Here is a 19,186-nt window from a genome sequence, read left to right on the forward strand (position 1 = left end):
AAAACCCCTCAGGAATTAACATTGGAGTACATGGGTGCCGGAGCTGACTTGGCCCGACAGTTGGCCATTTTGTGAAAAAGTGCTCCATCCTTTTGCTTTAAAAACCACTTTGTCAGAAGCAGGACAAGACAACTTACACGTTGAGGGCTTATTTGTGTTGATAGCTCAAAAAATGTGGCCAAGAGAGCAGTTTACCCAGAAGTTTCCCAGGTCTTGTTTCCCCCTCTCCCTGCTCTGTCGTTTGAATCTCCCACTCTGAGCTGAAACATTCCGTCCAATACACACCAATGTTAAATGGCTCAGAGAGTTGAAAATCATCATGACCTTTGAAGGGTCATTGTGAAGAAACTATGAATGCTAGGAAACATTTGAAACCCACTGAATGAAGCCAAAAGATAGCTGAATATTTTGAAGTTTGAATGGAGTTTGTAGCTGAATTTATGACTGAATGAGGAGGGTTTGAAGCAGGCTGAAAAAATGTCCTGAAGGGAGGAAATTTTGAAAATTCCGCATTCATCTCTATGGGACCGAAATTTCTTAAATTGTTGAATATCTTGGAAAGTATTTGTGAAAAGTTTCTGAAGAGTCATAGCCCCCTTGTCCCCACTGAAACACACGTTTTGAAGTTTGAACGGTGAAAATCGGTTGAAGTTTGCAGAAGTTTTAGCGGTCCAAAAAAGCGGGCGGAAGAAGAAGAAGAAGAAGAATAAATTTTTTTGACACAGAAGAACATATGCTGTGAATGCATTACTGCATTCACAGCAAAAATACACTACAGCATGTAAAAATGTAAAGATATGATATGGTTTACCTGATATGGTGGGTAATTGTTTCTGTTGACAAATTCTACCAGGGTATGATAACTTAAGAGGACCACTATTTCTGAAAAGCTTGTACACCTATCCTCCCATCACAGGTGGCGCTACAACTAAACCAGGCCTCAGTTTTTGCCTGCAGCCTCTCTTTCCTGCTCTCCTCAGCCTGTACCGACAACAGGGAGGAACTTTGACCGCTGCTCGCGTTGCTAGTTAGCACCCAGCTAGCTCCTTCCTGGATATTTTTGTTTTTCATATTTCTGTGTGTTGTTTTCATATGCAGCGAGATGTGGTTTATTTATTTACTCAGCTGGCTGTCGTTGGTGATCCAGATATCTTTCGTCACTCTAGCGATAGGTAAGTGCATGATGGGAAGCCCTGCAGGTGCTAACGTAGCTGCTAGCTTAGAATTAGCTTGCTAATGCTAGCGGACCACGGAAAGAGATGATATTTGATAATGTGTCAAACTATCACTGCACTGTTTAACCATCGTATGATTTAGTGTTTATTTCAACATTTGTTTTACCTCAAGAACACACAAATACGAGTCTTTTCAAACGTTATACTAGCTAACTGTACTGTTAGCTAGCTAGCCTTCTTTCTGCAAACGAACACAATATGTAAATTAATTGTGCTAGATAATATTTTTGTGCGTTATATGTACAGTGAAATAATGAAATATTATATGGGAGTATTAAAAAAATACTTGTTTAGTCTATTTGACCTTATTTTGTAACAAACGTTCCTGTGCTCACTTTCATTTAGCCAGCAGTAAGCTAGCTTTATCTAGTTGTTTGTTGATTATCAGTTTCTTATCAATCAGACAATGAGTCAGCAAATAACTGAAGCGTGTAAAAAATGTTTGGCAGTTAATCCAGCAGCATTTTTTGTTGGTACCGTTAGCTCACAACCTAAAAAGAGCAAGCTAACTGTGACTAATAACATCTCTGAGGCATTTCGTTTGTTTATATTTGACAACACGGTGGTTTGTGTTACGGGCTGAGCAGCAGTGTTTACATAACACGTGTTAAGTTTTGTTTCAACAGTTTTAGAGTGTGCACTAAAAGGCAGAGAGCCAGCTCGTACCTCCACGTTGACTGATAGTCACCTAGCCACGTAACACCAGCTGCAGCTGTCAGGTGTGGCTCCAAGCTGCCAAGACAAGTCAGTGTCAGTTACACTGCAGGCAAATATTTCAGAAGTACAGTTTTACTGTTACTCTAGCTGAAAAACTTCTTTGTCTTTTTCTATTCCTGCCACACAATAGGAAGGATTTACCCTAATAAATACTGAACCAAAAGCTCATTTAATCTGTTTAATGATAGGGCCCACTTTTCAATAAGATTACTGGTAGTGTGATTTGATCAAATCTCCTGGCAAAGGCAATTACAGGCTCTGTATCACTCAGTGTGTGACGGATAATGGAAAGTGAGCAGGTTGTACCGCTGATGGAAACTTAGAAAGACTGATTTGGAAATGATTTTAGTAGCAAGTTTCAGACCGCTTTAGTGACTCTTTTCACAAAAAAAGGACTGGCAACAAATCTAGAGACTTTTATTGAGTTTGGACTAGAGATGTTTCATACTACTCTGTTTTGAGTACTCACCAATACCGAGTACCATTGCCACTTGTACTTTTGATACATAGAATCTCAATTAACCGTGATGGATCAGTTTGAACAATGACAGCACAGGCACCCTGCTGTTAGGTCCATAAAGCTAACAACTCTTTCTGAGTTTATGATTTGTTTTGAACAAATTAGCAAAACTACAAACACCTATCAGAGTTAAAGTATTTTTAAAAAATAAACCTAAGCCCAAATTATGGCCCTGTTTACGTGACAATGTTTAATCTAAAAATGCTTAAATGCAGTTAAAAAAATCTGTTTTCACACGGATATGCTGAGGTACTGAAAATTCTGTAGTAGGCATGCCAGGCCTGTAAGTGGTGCTATAACTGTCTTGTCTAGAAGCCGCTTTTGGGAGATCTCCACCGAAGTAGAGCTGATACGATCATCTGGTGTATTGGGGAATACTAAGAGCAGAAGTGGAGCAACAGATGAACATTTTGTGGAAAGACAGTCAGTACAGTCAGTAGTTTCAATACATGTAAGTGCAAAAAACACTCTAACTGTTAACTATTCCGGGTTCATTCATGTTGTTTGAAAAGAAGCTGACACACATGGCCACGATGTCACACCACAACAATGTAGCGCCAACTACTGGTGAGGAGGAGACACTCAACATAACATTTTAATATTGGCTGCTGTTACCAGCTGCCTTCGCAAGCTTTGATCCTCAATAATTGTACTTGCCCATCCCTAGTTTGGACCCAGTACATATTGCCTGTATAGATTTTACGCTTCTCAATGAGAAGTGGTCGCCTGTTCCAAACCACAGGCGACCAAGTATCTATTAGTTATTCCAGAGCCACAGAGTCTTCAGAAAAACAATGAAGTGTATAAAATCTTTACAAATTTAAAATCTAGTGAATAATTATGTAAAAGAAAAGTTCTTTGAATTTATAAAATTGTACAAGTGATGTCTTAGTTTTTTAATTAAAAAACCCCAAAACATTTAAATTGAAATACATATATATATATATATATATATATATATATATATATATATATATATATATATATATATATATACACATATATATATATATATATATATACACATATATATATATATATATATATATATATATATATATATATATATATACACACATATATATATATATATATATATATATATATATATAAATTGAAACAACTCAGAAATATGACAACATATTTACATATTTTAATGATACCCCTTAACTCATCATTTTTTGTTGTTTGCCAATGTCTTGGCACACAGAATTAAAATCTGTATTTTCTTCCAGATGAGTCTTTTTGTAGATGTAGTTATCTTCCCAGGGCTGTAAAACCTGAGGTTAGCCACAGGTGCATGGAAAGTTGGTGGGCTGTTGATGTTGTAGGAGGTGAAGTAGAGCGGTGTCAGGCTTTATTGACAGATGGGATGAAGATTTAGTTCAACTAAATGTTAACACAGGATTTTATTAAGTGTGGATGTCTTTAATCATCAGTACCCGATGTAAGAAAAATTAAAACTCTTTCTTTTAATATTTTTTTAAAGCTATAAGGAGCCACTGCAGAGTCAATTTTGTTGTTTTCTCTGTCTTGTCTTCACCTCTTAATTTTTCACCACTATTTTCACCTTTTTGTTTTACTTTTCTTTTACAGAGTGTATAATATTTTTCCTCACTTTTTTCTAAACTTGTTTTTTTTGTTTTGTTTTGTTTTTTATTGTTTTCATTTTTTATCCGTAAATCCAGTAAAAGGACCGTCTCTCTAACATTTTGTAATGATCCGGTGCTGACAGAAGGAACCTGGTTTCGGGTTATCCCGCCTCCTGATGTCAGGAGATCTCCTTTCACTCTTTCTCCTCTCCTTTTCTTCGGACTCTGTCTTTTATTGAGCACAGATTGGCTTTCTGAAATGACGCTCTCAGACTCCCTCGAAGCCTCTGCTCTGTGCGCCTTCACCTTTGCATGTTTTGACTGGTTGGTCTTTTCAGGCTGTGTTGGCCTTCGTTCCTCATGAGCTCGATATCTTTGGGTCATGTCTGTGTTTTTGGTGTTTTATAAAGTTATCGGACTGAATGGATATTATTTGTCTGTGTCGTTTTTGCTTTGCCGTGTTGTTGTTGAAGAGGGCAGGCTCCTTTTAAACCTGACGTCATCCTCAGAGAAAAGCTGCAGAAAAAGAAGTGTACACCCTGTTTCTCATCGAATGTGGGATGTTTTCTTTGTCCTCAGCTGCTGGCCTGTACTACTTGGCAGAACTAATAGAAGAATACACAGTAGCCACCAGTCGAATAATAAAGTACATGATACTGGTGAGTACACACGTTCTCTGTGAGGATAAACTTCAGACTGAGCTGTTACTAACGCTGGTTTACGCTCTCCAGTTCTCCACAGGTGTGCTGGCATGTCTGTATGTTTTTGAAGGCTTCCCCGCGTTCATGGTGGGAGTCGGCCTCTTCACCAACCTGGTGTACTTCGGCCTCCTGCAGACGTTCCCGTACATCCTGCTCAGCTCCCCAAACTTCATCCTCTCCTGTGGTACGAAGGACAGACTCTCAGACGTAAACATCCTGCCGTCTGCTCCTCTTTTCACTCCCCTAACTCCTTCGTCTTCTCTCTGCAGTGCTGGTGGTGGTGAACCATTATATGGCCTTCCAGTACTTTGCACAAGAGTATTATCCGTTTTCAGAGGTAACTTCAATCTTTTCACAGCTGTGTAAAAAAACTCTTAAAGGTTTTCTTCAGTTTGAATCCATCACCTCTTTCTTTGTGTCGTCATCAAGGTGTTAGCATACTTCACCATCTGCCTGTGGGTGATCCCCTTCGCCTTCTTCGTGTCACTGTCAGCGGGAGAAAATGTGCTTCCGTCCACCATGCAACAAGGAGGTGAGCGCTTCTTTTTCAGGTTTGACTCAGCGCTTGTCAGTACGGAGGCCCAAAGGTGACATGGGTAGAAAAAAATATAGGGCTCCATGGGCTCTGGATACCAACCTTTCTGTTGCTAGCCCACCAGGTGCCTCAGTGTTTCCTTTACAATCCAAAATGATGAAGGAGATTGTCAGGAGCTTAATTTCAACCTCGGACTCCATCAGATTGTCATCTACAACAAACTTTGAAGATTTACAGTTAGTGTATCGGCAGGAGAAACACCAGTTCTGATCAAGTACAGGTTAATAAACGGGTGCTATGGGAACTTTTCCATAGCATTAAACAATATCTGTCTGACAGCCTTTGCACACTGGATCCAAATTTTTCGGATGTGTTTTTTAGATCCATAATCTCATCACTAAGTTCCACTTCAGTGTGTTCACAGACACACACACGTGTTCATTTACACACACAGACAAGCACTCTCTGTATAGCGGACAGAGAGATTGGAAAACCACCACAAGAAACATCTCCCAGCGGCTTCTCTGTAAAGATGCAACACTCTCCCTTCTGCCCCCAAGGCTGTAAACAGAATACAATTACTTGATTGATCCCAAACTGGGAAATTATTGTGTTAACACCAGCAATTGAATGAGTCAGTAGAAAAATACTAATATAAAAAGGCTAAAATAAAATATAAACATAAGCACTTAAGTTACGACAAGAAACAACAATAAAGATAAAGATTGTGGGAGGTATATACACCAGCTAAAAATTAACATCCCTACTAGTTTTTGACTTAACTTAGATATGATGACTAAAAATAAAAAATGTGTAAATAGCAGCTAAAAAATAGCCTCTAAACATTGACGATGAATGGTTTTGTTGTCAAAATCACAAAAATGGTGTTGTTTTTGTTGTTGATAATTTAACCTGCCAGCTAAATTTAATTGTGATTATGTCGTTGCAAACTGCCTATAGTGTCTGAATAGTTAAACAACTCTCAGAACAACCTGGATGGATGTGCAAAATACAAAAAAATCCAACATGTTCCAAACGATGTTGCCGTCACTGGTCACATACTTCTGTGCTTCCTTTACGTTGGCATTGCTGTTACCCAATACATCCACCAGGGGGGGCAGCCCAGAGCCAAAAGTTTACAACTACAACAAACTCAAAAACAAAACATTGCGGCTGTGGAGGAGGTATTGCTAATTTACCACTTGCAAAAAAAGACAAAAACAGAGGCAGCATTGCATGTGTTGTGTAGTCACGGCAACACTGCCCCCTATGGTTTCCAGTGGTACTGCTCCATTCCGCCTGTATCCAAATCTGTATGTAACACTGAGCATTAACAGGCCTTTGAGCTTTATTGGGGAACCAGACAGAGCCAGTATAAAACACGCAGTCCTCTGATTGGCTGAGCAGTGATGGAGGCGGGTCTTCCTCTATCTTGAAGAGCTAGAAGTGAGCACAGAGAGCTGCTGTATTTAAAAAAAAAATGCCTAATCAGAGATCTGATTCAGCTTAATTTTCAAAGTTTGGATGCTTAAGCGTCCAGTTCCAGCTCACAGAAAACCAGTCTGTATTAAAAACTAATTTCCTTCTTCCTCTCCAGACGACGTGGTGTCGAATTACTTCACCAAGGGCAAAAGAGGGAAGAGGTCCGGCATCCTTCTGGTGTTCTCGTTCCTCAAGGAGGCGGTGCTGCCCAGCCGACAGAAAATGTACTGAGGGCTGCAGCCTCTGGGTTTGGATCTGTGTGTGTGTGTGTGTGTGTGTGAGTGTGTGTGTACGTTCATGGGAAGCAGGAAGGACTGTGAAACAAAATTTGTATCCAGATGGGACTAAAACAAAAGCAGTGGCCAAAACGGGAAGAAGGAGAGCACAGGAAGAGGACGGACCAATGAGCTTCGTGCTGGACGAGTTTACAAAGGCCACGTTCGACTCTCCTCGTCTGTGTGTGTGTGTGAGTGTGTGTGTGTGTGTGTGTACTGACTGCCAACGACATCTACTGGAGACTTCACTGACGGATCTCTCCCTTATCGTCACGTTGGACTCCGCCATTTTTTAAAGCTTTGGTATGAAAATACGTGCGCGCAGGGTCTGACGAAGCTCGTGGAGTTTCACTTTCGCAGATAAATCGTCACTTTGTTTAGAGATTCATCTGCTCTCAGTCGTGTTTTTGTATGTCTCACACTTCTACGTTAGACACACAGAAGTAGAGCAGTGATTAACCGTGAAGACTTTCTCCATCTGCCTCATTTCATCAGACAAAGAAAGTTTTACAGCGTCAGAAAAACACTTTATATCATTCGGATCATTTACAAAATCGCACTTTTACTCTCTCTTTTTACGTTTCTTTGTCTCAAGCCTGTCGTCTGTAACACACCTGTCCTCTCTTCAGCTGTTTTAACGAAAAACACGGTAATGACAAACTGTTTCTTTTAACATAGATTGTTGAGTTAACCCAACATCAAAGACAACATCAAAGAGAAAAAGAAAAAGTCCTTTGAAGATGAAACCTGTGCATCGACTCCTCAAAGCTCGCAGGTGTCAGGGACAAAAGCTGCTCCAAGTGGTTGGATGAAAGAAGTCCTTCTACGGCTTCTACGGCTGAAATTCTTTTTACCAATTACTGAGTGCGACTCTTTGTGGGCTGGAATGCACACAAGTGTAACAAAAAAAAAAAGATTTTGTTGAAATATTTGGCTGATTAAATGGTTCTGTTCCTCGGCATGTGTCCAAAGACAGTTTTATTTTCTGAAATTGAATTTTTGATGGTCATTTCGTTCAAATTAAACCACGCAAAATGTTTCCCAGTGATGTTTCCTTTGTGGTCAAGGCTAACCTGACCTTTGACGCCCTCCTCAGGTGTGAAGAGCTCTATGAGGTAACAGAAAAAGACACAATCTCAACACACAAAGAGACACCTGTCCCTGCCAGGCCGCGGCTCGCAGCCCCACACGCGCTGTTGACAAGCCCTCACCTGGACCCCGAGTTGGTTCCCTAAGGGGGGGACTGTGAGGTGACCCAGTTCACGGAGGTTTTCTCACCCTTCACTCACCCCCAGAGTTCAACGGCTGACACTCGTTGTTTTGTCACTTTGAGCTGAAGTTTGTTTGGAAACACTGCGCCTGTTTACATAAAGATAACAATATTAGCATTAGAGAGCTGATTGTTTGATGAACAGGTTTGACTTTAACGACCAAAATACACCAGATGCATCTTCAGCGCCTGCAGATTGGACGTATTGGAGAGATAAGCCCCTGTTTTGGCAGTGATGCGTCAGTTTACAAAAACCAGGGCATTACAGAAACCAAAGAGGGACTATTAGTCATAACGACCCATTTGGTTGTTGAAAACTGGTTATTGTTAAGAATTCATTAAAAATGGTTTAATCTAGGGGCGGGGACAAAAAACGATTTATGATGTATCTGGATTTTTTGTTTGACAATATCAAAATCTGGATTCTTAGTCAAAAGTCTTTTTTTTCAAATTCAAATTCTTCATTTCAGTCTTTCTTTCTAAACTGGATTGAAGAAGTTACCTCTTTTCTCCAGCAGAGGGCGAAGTGTTTCTGTCTGACTCACGTGACGAACATTTTATGTTTTAAAAATGGCAAACTAAAAATTGCCAATATCATAAATGTCGAAGAATTACAATTTAAATCGAATCGGCACCCCAAAAATTGCAACAATAGCATATCGTCCCAGCCCTGGTTGAATCTATCAACGTCATAAGCCATTTACAAGAATTGAGTCTTGTCAGTTCTTTACGTTATGCCAGACCTACCCAACGTTGTCAACAAATCTGCTGTAGCTATCTTAGCTTAGCAGGTTGATAACAGTTTACTGAGAAAACTCTGATTCGAGATTTCCTGCTTGAAGTTTCTACTGAAAAAAATCCTTGTTCAGTACATTAAACATTATAGAAAACATAATGTTAGCTTGATGCTAACGGATATGGGAAATGGCATTGATATGCTAGCAGTTAGAAAACATTGGTATAGCTTAGGTTTAGCAACAGAATTTCAGCTTCTATCAAAGAATTGTATCAAAGTTACTCTCTGTAAACATTACTCAGAACTCTCAATGTGAAAGTACCGTATTTTCCCACCATAGGGCACACTCTCAGTTCTGTGGTTTATTTCTGTAATTAACCAATATATAAGACGGCTTTTTAGCACGCCTTATGGTGCGAAAAATACGGAACTAGCTGGCAAATGTTTTCCACTCTGACAGATGGAGGAAAAGTCAAGCACAGGCTCATGGATGATCAGTGTAACCACAGCAAGGTTCCGAACAGCTTAAAGTATATAACCACTTTGAGACACTAGATGGCTGACAACAGACAATTACGTGTAACAAAACAGTACATCAGTGTCATGTGACATTTAATTTTTACTTATCTTTATTTATGTCCAGAGATATCCAGATCAAGGGACCAATTTCATAATTATTTATATTTAAACTCAGTAAAATGTCGACAAAGAAAACCCCTTTAGTTACTAAGCAGGATTAGTACGGGCATTGGTATCAATAAAATCTTATCAATACTCATGCACAGATTCAATTTCTGCGTCTACACATTAATGATAATGAAAAATGTGTCCTAAATCTAGATTTGCTACATCGACATCATACTTTTCTGAAGGATTCATTCAATCCTGACCTGAAATATCTGTTCTCTCCACATATTTCTTCTGAAACGATAACACATTTTCTTTGCTAATGGCTGGATGTGCAGAAGGGCCCAAATCAAGCAGCACAGGAAGTATTGTGTGAACTGGAGGGTGTGGGATGAATGCCCAAATAAAGGCCAAAATCTATATAAGTACAGTATCCGTGTACAAATATTTTATTACTTCCCACCTATTTTGAGTCTAAGGCTTCAAATAATGATAAGCAAAATGTGCATATGATTACTGTGCCAGCAGAGCGTTATGTTACTTAAAACTTGTAAAATATGAGTGTTTTCTATTTCTAAGATAGATTTTTAATTGTTTAAATGTTGGAATCGAGTAAGAGAAAACTGGCATTATCTCCTTGTTTAGACGCCACTGCAAGATATCAATACATCTCTTCCTTTCCCCCTAAATTTATGAGTTTCTATAAAAACTACACCAAAAAAAGAGATCTCTGTTATAGAGAAAGTTCTGGTTCAATGTTGTTTACTTCACACAATCCCAGCCCTCATAGATCCAGGTCTTGTTGAGGCTCCTCCTGAAGTGTCCCAGCATCAGTAGTGTCCAAATTCCAACACCTCCACCAGGTGCATAGCCACCTCCGTCCAGGGGGAGGTGCTCTGCCCCTGAGGGTGTCCTCTGTGTTGAACCTCCATGATGTCCTGCGCCTCAAAATGTGGAGGAGACTTGATCCTGGAGGTGAAGTCCCTCGGGAACAACACCCTCTTCAGGGCATCCAGAGGCAGATCAGGGGCAGGTTGGGGCGTACGCTCCCACTTTGTGGCGTACAGAGGCGACCTGCCGCTGTCCCTCCACACTGTGACGGAGCGGCGGAGATCTGGATCACCTTTGAGGGGTTTCTCTGGCAGGTAGATGGTCCAGGGTTTCTTGGGATTGTCTTCCTTGGTGGTTTGGAGGCATGTTGTGTGGAACTTGCTCACCTGGACTCTGGGAGTGAAATCCTTAAGGAGAGGTAAACCTTTATTCGTGGCCCACTCCGCAAAGTTCTGGGTTATAAGTATCTGGAGAAGTGAAAAATGACACATAACAGAGATGTAATCTGACATTTTGAGCATTTTCTTAACAGGATTTACTGAAATCTGATGGAAAAACTAAATGCAAACTAACCTGCTTTTTGGCGTCATCCAGTCGGACCAGATCTACAAGATCCCTGTACAAAGCCTGAACCAGCTTCCTTTCCTTCAGCTCTTTGTCCTTCTCCCTCTGCCATAAGCAGTTTTTCAGATACCTTCACAAAAAAAGAAGACAAGTTCGTGATTAGAAGATAAAAGGATTCAGTTAAGGATCATTTGTTCAGATTGTCACCTCGCGACCTTCCTGTGGCACCAGATGCGGGCAAAATCCAAAGGAGCGAGTCCCATGTTGTCCCTCGCCTCCACGTCTGCCCCGGCCTGCACCAACAACTCTGCACAGTCCAGGAGGCCCTCAGAGGCAGCCAGGTGCAGCGGGGTCACACCTGAGTCTGTGGTGCTGGAAGTGACCATGAAAAACAAGCTCTGGTGAAATCATCCCAATAACTTTCGTCATCATAATCATCATCATCAGCAGCAGCAGCAGCTTTAAACCGCTCAGCAGCTGGACCCAGCTGACTGGAGTCTTTAAAAATCAAAACAGTGTGAAATGCTCTGCGTACGCCTTGACGTAAGCCCCGTGCTCCAGGAGGTATCTGACGCACGCCAAGGTGTTCGGGGAGCTCAGAGAGGACAGGACCACGTGGACAGGCCTGCGACCCTGTGCATCACTGCAGTTGATCCACCCCGGCCTGGAGTCCAGCAGGAACTGGATGGTAGCCAGCTGGCCGTGGAGGCAGGCCATGTGCAGGGCTGATGGGCCCTGGAGGATGAAACCCAAAAACATAAATGAGGCAGCGTTTAAACGTCATAATGTGTTACGAATGAGCCGCTCCTTTGGGGGCATGAGGCCTGGGTTCAGTCTGAGGGTAGTTACACATTTCAGGAACACTGCAAACATTTCAATCAGCCCAATGAAATCTTTATCACATTTAGTGTGAGTCTTTAATTGTATAAAACAGATCTGAAAACACTTTAAATTCTAACATTTTTCATATCAGTGATGTTGTTGTGGTAATGAGTTACATTTTAATGGTATCATAACTTGTTCGTCTTTTTGAAATAAATTGAAATAAATACAGTTTAATTTATCTGCGTATGTGCCGTGATTTAATGAGTTAAGCTCACCTGTTGGTGCACGAGGACGCTCAACTTCTCCGGGCTCGTGACAGAAACATCTAGAAACGTGAGCTCGTGCAGGGGAGCTCTGCGGGTAAGTTTCCTACAAAATAAAAACATTTATAAACCTTTAAATGTATCCTTGTAACACCAGACGACACACAAGAGGTTTAAATAAACTTTAATGTGAACTTTTAAATAATAAAACTGCGCAGTTATCCCCTAAAGGCCCGTTAGTACGTAGTATAATATGGTTTTTGTGTGGTCGGTTGCCAGCTAAAATAGTCCAAACTTCCAACTGTAAAACCTGAAGCAGTTAGAAAACCGTGACAGAAGTTTTGAGCCTCATATTTAAGACGAAGACACTCATCAGGTCGACCATTTTTAACGTTATTTACCGTTTTTTGCATCCTCCACGTCTCCTTTTCCCGGACTTGTTGACACGTTCCATCGTTGCCGTGGAAACCCTGCAACCAGGACGAGAGCTGTGATTTACGGCAAGTTTTTTTTCTCTCTCAACGCATGCGCAGTGGCAAATGATAGGTTTTTACGTTGATAGAGAAACTTTTCTGGTTTCTCATGATTTCAGCTGAGATGTAGGTTTTCTACGTGTATGTGTTAGAGCACAACTGTTTTAAAGAACACGGCGACTGATTTAAAATGATGTAAGTACAGACATTAATAGTCAATTCCCGTTTCTTTTGGTCCGTTACGTAGGCTAGTCATTATAGCTGCCTCACATGGTGTTCAACTTGATTATTTCGTCATGTTCATCCCTTTTTGACCTGCAAAACGAAGGATTTGAGGAATGAGTAAATTAATCTGAGATAAAGCTACAGAGGATATCCATCACACCAGCCAGTCTCCTATACAAAAAAAAGTCAAACGTTACATTTACTTGCTTAGCCTTTGTATAATTCTGCCGTTGCCTGGTTGAGTTGTCCTGTTGGTTGACATACACCTTTTGTCCTCTAGGGGCAAAATGAACCCTGCCTGGTTTAACTGTCATTTTAAGTAGAAGTCGACCGATATGGGTTTTTTGGGGGCCGATGCCGATGCCGATGCTTTCCAAATTTGGGCAGCCGATGCCGATATGCATAGCCGATTTTTCCAATTTGATATTCAGGCCGATTGTTAAATAAATATATATTTATCACATTTTTGTGAAACGCAGCAATTTCTGAGCTACTAAAAGAAATCTATGACAACAAGTCGTGTCCAGTCCTCTGAACATTTATTCAGCTTTCAAAACAATGAAATATTTTGTCTGAGTAAACACACAATGTAACAAGCAGTAGTAAATATTCACACTCTTCTTAAAATGTCAAAAAAGAATTTTAAACTTATTGATATAATTTGAACAAAAGTATGTAATGTATCCAAGTGGTTCCACAAGTTTGAGGTGCTCATCTTTTTAGTGCCTGATCAAAAATTGCGTCATTTTATACAACGGATCAAAAATCGGCTTTTTAAAAGGAAATACGGCCGATGGCCGATAGAGACAAATGTCCAAATATCGGCCCGATATAACGGCCGGCCGATATATCGGTCTACCTCTAATTTGAAGCTTGTAAAACAATCTGTCATTAATTCTATTACACCTTTAAGCCCTTTGCACGCCAAAGGCATATTTTTCCTGCAAATCTCAGATTAAAATTATTTATATTTTTCCGAACCTACTGTTTTTTTAATGCAAGCTTTCGTTAAGCAAAATTGCAGCTTTTATTTTTTCGGACCAAGGTCGATTTTTCCAAAGTTATGCTTCCAGCAAGTACACATCCAACCAATCAAAATGCTTGTTGTTGACACGTCACATACCCTAACATTCAATATTGATTGTGTTCATGTCCCAATACCCAGTTCTTTACAACAAAAGACATAAAAACTACAAAGACAACGATTACAAAGACATCGTTTGGAGGAGAATAGCTATGGAGATGCCTCCCAATTTTTTTGCAATTTTGTGGTGATTATTTTTAGGCTTTAAGTCTTACTTCAGTCCAACCTATTACCATGATGTTTTACCTTCTTTTTGAAATTCAGGGTCCACAGACCTTGTTAAAAAAATGTTTATGTGTTTTGCCAGCAAAAGAGTTCATTTAAGGCTAAAATGACCCAAGAGGACAACACAAGGCTAAAGGCCTTCTTGGTCAAAATTTACACTGAACCTCACATTACGACTTAATTGCGACTTTAAACAATATAGTTTTTCCCTCAACTTAAATCTTTTACATTTTTGACCTTATATTAGGATCTAATTCTAGCTTAAATCATACAACATAACTTTTAATATATCAAATATTTTAAATTATGAGCTTTTTTCCAACTTTGATGAAATATTTTAACAGTTTACGTTGTGTTTTTGGGAGAGTTTGCCTGTTTGCTTGTCTGTGAACAACATAACTAAAACGGTAACAAACAGATCTTGATGAAATTTTCAGGAAATGTTCTAAATAGGATAAGGAAGAAGTGATTAAATTTTGGAAATGATCCGGATCACCGTCTGGATCCAGGATTTTTTTAAAGGAGTCTTTATCATTGTGAGATAGGGCCGTTTTTATCATATGTGTATATAACTCCACCATAAATGGTCGGATTGCTTTGCAAAACAAAACAAGACAAGGTCACCATAATTTCTGACAGACGTTAAAGTACGATCCAGATCCTGGAAATATTCTGGATACTAAGATCCAGAATATGAAATATGTACTGGGTCATCATGATTTTCTGTGTCTGAGTGTGGCAGAAAGTGGCCGATGAGCATCAGGAACTGATGCCTCCTCCCTCCCATGTAGAGTCCTCGGCTCTGTCCTCGTACATCTCTGCGTGCGTGTATTGACGCTGGGATAGTGGCAGCTCGCATTAGGCCTGAGCAAAGCAGATCGATGTGGTGGAGCCCTCAGAGGGGCCTGTATGGATTCTGTATGAATCGGAGAGGTCATATTCTCAGTGTCTCTGTGGAACTAAGGGGTCGATGGGCTCGATGGGAAGCAGGCCTCACTGATCTCTGGTATCGACCGCTTGGCCTGTGACTGAACTGAGAGAGGGCACGTGCAGAGTTAACTACTGTGGTTTGACTTATAGGCAGAGGTTAACTGTATTTACATGATAGCTGATTGGAGAGTGGCGAAAGGATACGTCAGATTCAGAATCAGGAATCTGAGCCTGGCGTTTTGGTTTCACTTTTGGGGAATAGAAAGAATTGAAAATACTTTATTTATCCCTGAGGAGAAATTCAGGAGGAGTCACAGCAGCAATCGAGAAAACAAAAGTAAGAAAGTGTTAAGAAAGAGCAAAAAGCCCCATAAAAAATAGATGCTGACAGCTTGTCCATCATTGCCTTCTGGTATTCCCTCTGCTGCTGGGTTAGCACGGCTAGCTCGTCCATCTTATTGGAGATAGATCTTATGTTCCCAATAACGATGGATGGAAGGACAGGTCCATGTCGCCACTTCTTAGCTCACACCTGAGAACCAGCACGTCATCCTCACCTCCTTCTCTTCACCTTGTGGGAAACATCCGGCCTAGCACCAGTTAGCATTAACATGCTACAGGCTTCTAACAGCTGATGTCACATGTAAACAATGCAGCCACGGTTACATGTAGGATCTCCAGACAAACACAGGAGCAAAAATAGCAAAAATATCACTGAAGACAAAACCAGTTGGAGGCGTGCTGCTCATGTTTACATACAGCAAATGGTCAAAACTCAGTCTTAACATAATTTTTATCTGCTTTAAAAACCTTTTTGCTCCTTCGTACCTTAAGTTGCTGCTTTTCTTTTCGTCATTTCTTTGACTCCTTCTTTGACTCACCTTTCACTCTCCATCCCTCAGAGTCACCAGGGTCCAGCTGTCGGTCAAGGACAGGACGAGGACCCTTTGGCTTTCTGCTCTGAGTGCCACCCCCCCCAGAGCATCCGCCTTCACACGACACAGCCATGCAGCTACTTCAGCGATGTGTTCGTGTGTGTGTGCGCTGAAAGAGTGAGTAAACCACGTGTGTGTGTGTGTGTGTGTGTGCATTTTAATGTGTTTATGTACGTGCGGTGTATATAGGCTGATGGAGAGTACAGCACGCCCCCGTTGAGGCCTCAGCGGCTTCCTCTGACCTCGGTCACATGTCACGGTGGTTGTACCGAGTCTTTGAGGTAGAGCTCTTTCATGTTTGACTTTCAGCACAAGTCCCTGGACAGTAACCCCCAACGTGACCTCTTTCCTCTGACAGTTGAGTGTGTGAGCGTTTTATTGTCCATGTGCTGTCAGGATCCAGCTGCACAGGACGAGTGGATCTTAAAAAAAACTGAAACCTTAAAAGCTTTCTTCTAGATACAGACCTCACTCAGTTTGTCAGAAATGTGGAGAAAAGAAACCATCTGTGCGGCTTTTACTTTAAGATTTTTGTGAATCTATCTCTTTCACCCTGCAAAGCTCACTGCCATCAAAAAGCACAGTGTGTGTGTGTGTGTTCATGTGTGTGTTTGTGTGTGTGAGTGTGTGCATTAGCTACAGTACATCCAGTGGGTGCAGAGCAGATTAGCAGCGGGCAGATCAGAGCTGTCTAAACCTGCTTAGGGCGAGGATGAAAATGAGATCATGTCCCAGCAGCCTCGCAGCGAGCGCTCCCATTGGTCCGTGACACCGACCAATCACGCTGCATTACGCTCTCATTGGACTGCAGCTCCTGCTTGGCTAGTGGCACCTGACCTATTGATTCAGGTCTCACAGCTCACATCAGATGGAAATTCACCCCGGCTTCTGCGCTCTGCTCATGTGGTCACATATAAAACTGTATTTTTCCTCCAGTTCTGCTCTGTTTTTGGATCATTTTACAATTTTTTATACACAAAATACACAAAAATGTGGAGTCATATTTTAACTTTATAAAAAAAAGTGTAAACTATTTCCACACAGAATAATTAGAAGGGTGGTGTTTACACCTGATATATGATTGAAAACTTAAAATTAAGGACTAGTTCAGTTGAACTAAAAAAAGTGGGATTTCTCAATTGTTTAAAACAAACTGTTAAATAAAAGTGATCAAATTATCTTTTGTTGTTTTGTTTAGTTTTAATGTTTTTAGGAATCTTGACTCTTAATTTCAATTTTCTGTGATAAAAATATCAGCTTTTATGTTTCAATAGAGAATTAGTAAAATGCATGATAATTATGATTTCAGAAAATTTTATGTTACTCAGTGAATATTAAAACTTTTATTCTTGTAACGTACATCTAAAATTTTACATAACTTAAATTTGGTGATACCATGACAAATAATCACAAATCTTTACAACTTAAGCTTTTTACTCTAATCTTGTAACATCACAACATTTAATCACTAAATAATCTGACTTTAATCTGGTAACATCAACGTTTAGTCTCAAAAAGTACAACTTTAACCTCTAAACACCTTAATTTTAATCTAGAAAACTGAGGCCCCTTTTATACAACAATGTTTTAACTGAAAACGCAGTAAAAAAAAAAATCTACATTTACACGAAAAAGCTGTAGTAAGCATGCCAGGTCTGTAGGTGGTGCTATAACTGTCTTGTTCTAGAGCGGCTTTTGGTAGATCTCCACTGAAGTAGAGTCGGGCCGATGTATTTATGAATGCTAAGAGCAGAAGTGGAGCAACAGATGCTCATTTTGTGATAAAGATGGTCAGCAGATTCAGCAGATTGAGCTGCACAAGAACAACACGGGAGTCTGCGACGATCGTAACAACGGTAATGTTCTTCTGTTGTATGTGCTGGCACAAAGCAGAGTGTGACATCAGTGTTTCCACTGAAAATGTTAGCTAACTGTTACTAAAAGTGAGGCCAAATTTTGATCATGTAGCCAAAACCTGAAAATGTATCCATTTTCGGTTTATGTATCCTAAATCTAACCAAGCAGCCCAAATTTTACCATGTAGACAAAAGTTGACCATGTACGAAAAACTTGAAAGTGCTGCCAAAATAGACCATGTGTCTGAAACTGTTTCTCTAAGCCCATCTCTGAAAAATGTTGTCAAAATCTGACCATGTTATCAAATTTGGATCATGTAGCCATAACCTACTAATGTAGCTAGGTTTGGATCATACAGTCAAAAAACGACGATGTAGGCAAAACCCGTTACTGGCAAAGGTGTCGGCAGTGTTTCAGAAAAATCCCACTCTGGAGGTCGTTTTCAAAACTTTTGCGTTTCACCCTAAAACGGTTGTCGTGTAAACGGCCAGTGAGACTTACATTTTAAACATTACAACTCTATTGTCTTAACACTACATCTAGAAAACTTTGGCTTTAATCTCCTCACATCATGACTTCAATCTTTTAATTTAACTTTAATATAGAAAAAGTAAGACTACAACCTCCAAACTTTTCCAATTTTTTTTTTCTAAAACTTTGACTTGAATCGTCAAACATGAGTTTTATCTCTTAACATCATGACTTCAAACTCAAAAATTATCAAAACCTTACAACTTTTGTCCAGAAAACTTTGGCGTTAATTTTGAAACATCTTTAATCTTGTTATTAAACTTCAATCTAGAAATGTGAGGCTACAATTACGAAACATTGCCATTTTTTTTTCTAAACACTTTGACTTGAATCTCGAAACATTATGGCTTCTATCTCTACAAATCATGACTTTAAACCCGAAACGTGATGAAAAAATTACAACTTTTATCCAGAAAACTTGACTTTAGTCTCGTCACGAAACAATCTTATAACATATGACTTAATTCTTAAAATCTTGACTGTTTTGTTTATTTTTCTCTGGCTATAATTCTCTTTTCTACTAGTAAACACTTTTCTGATGACGAAATCCAGCTCCAGGGATCGTTGACTTTAACTCAAACTGGGATATTAAAACTGTTTTTGGTTTGTTGTGGTAATCAAAAAAATCAAAACCCTCATAAAGTCTAGTCAAACAAAGTCAAAACACTTGATTTTTTTACTTTATTTATGATTTTTTTATATGTAGTGCCATTTTTTCTTGAAAATTTTGTCATTTTATGAACCGAGCTGCTT

General features: G+C 39.9%; 3 protein-coding genes across 3 annotated transcripts in view; 2 read left to right on the forward strand and 1 right to left on the reverse strand.

Annotated features, from left to right (window-relative positions):
• The first annotated feature begins 976 nt into the window (after positions 1–976).
• On the forward strand, positions 977–8,100 carry tex261 (testis expressed 261). Its single transcript, XM_074661891.1, has 6 exons — positions 977–1,172; positions 4,644–4,723; positions 4,796–4,949; positions 5,035–5,102; positions 5,195–5,297; positions 6,898–8,100. The coding sequence occupies exons 1-6, from the start codon at positions 1,103–1,105 to the stop codon at positions 7,011–7,013; spliced, it is 591 nt and encodes a 196-aa protein (XP_074517992.1). The 5' UTR covers positions 977–1,102; the 3' UTR covers positions 7,014–8,100.
• Positions 8,101–9,706: 1,606 nt separating this feature from the next.
• On the reverse strand, positions 9,707–12,647 carry ankrd53 (ankyrin repeat domain 53). The gene is made up of 6 exons (XM_074662283.1): positions 12,575–12,647; positions 12,186–12,279; positions 11,621–11,820; positions 11,293–11,457; positions 11,095–11,215; positions 9,707–10,988 (listed from the first exon to the last, which is right to left on the reverse strand). The coding sequence occupies exons 1-6, from the start codon at positions 12,625–12,627 to the stop codon at positions 10,521–10,523; spliced, it is 1,101 nt and encodes a 366-aa protein (XP_074518384.1). The 5' UTR covers positions 12,628–12,647; the 3' UTR covers positions 9,707–10,520.
• An 85-nt stretch (positions 12,648–12,732) lies between these two features.
• f13a1b (coagulation factor XIII, A1 polypeptide b) overlaps positions 12,733–19,186 on the forward strand; it is a 70,870-nt gene continuing 64,416 nt past the window's right edge. The window contains exons 1-2 of the mRNA XM_074662282.1: positions 12,733–12,841; positions 16,013–16,162. The gene's annotated coding sequence lies outside the window, so the exon portion shown is untranslated. The remainder of the gene's footprint in view (positions 12,842–16,012; positions 16,163–19,186) is intronic.

Source organism: Halichoeres trimaculatus, unplaced genomic scaffold (assembly GCF_033239565.1).
Source record: "Halichoeres trimaculatus isolate MK-OKI-2021-1 unplaced genomic scaffold, fHalTri1.1 fHalTri1_scaffold_22, whole genome shotgun sequence".
Taxonomy (NCBI): domain Eukaryota; kingdom Metazoa; phylum Chordata; class Actinopteri; order Labriformes; family Labridae; genus Halichoeres; species Halichoeres trimaculatus.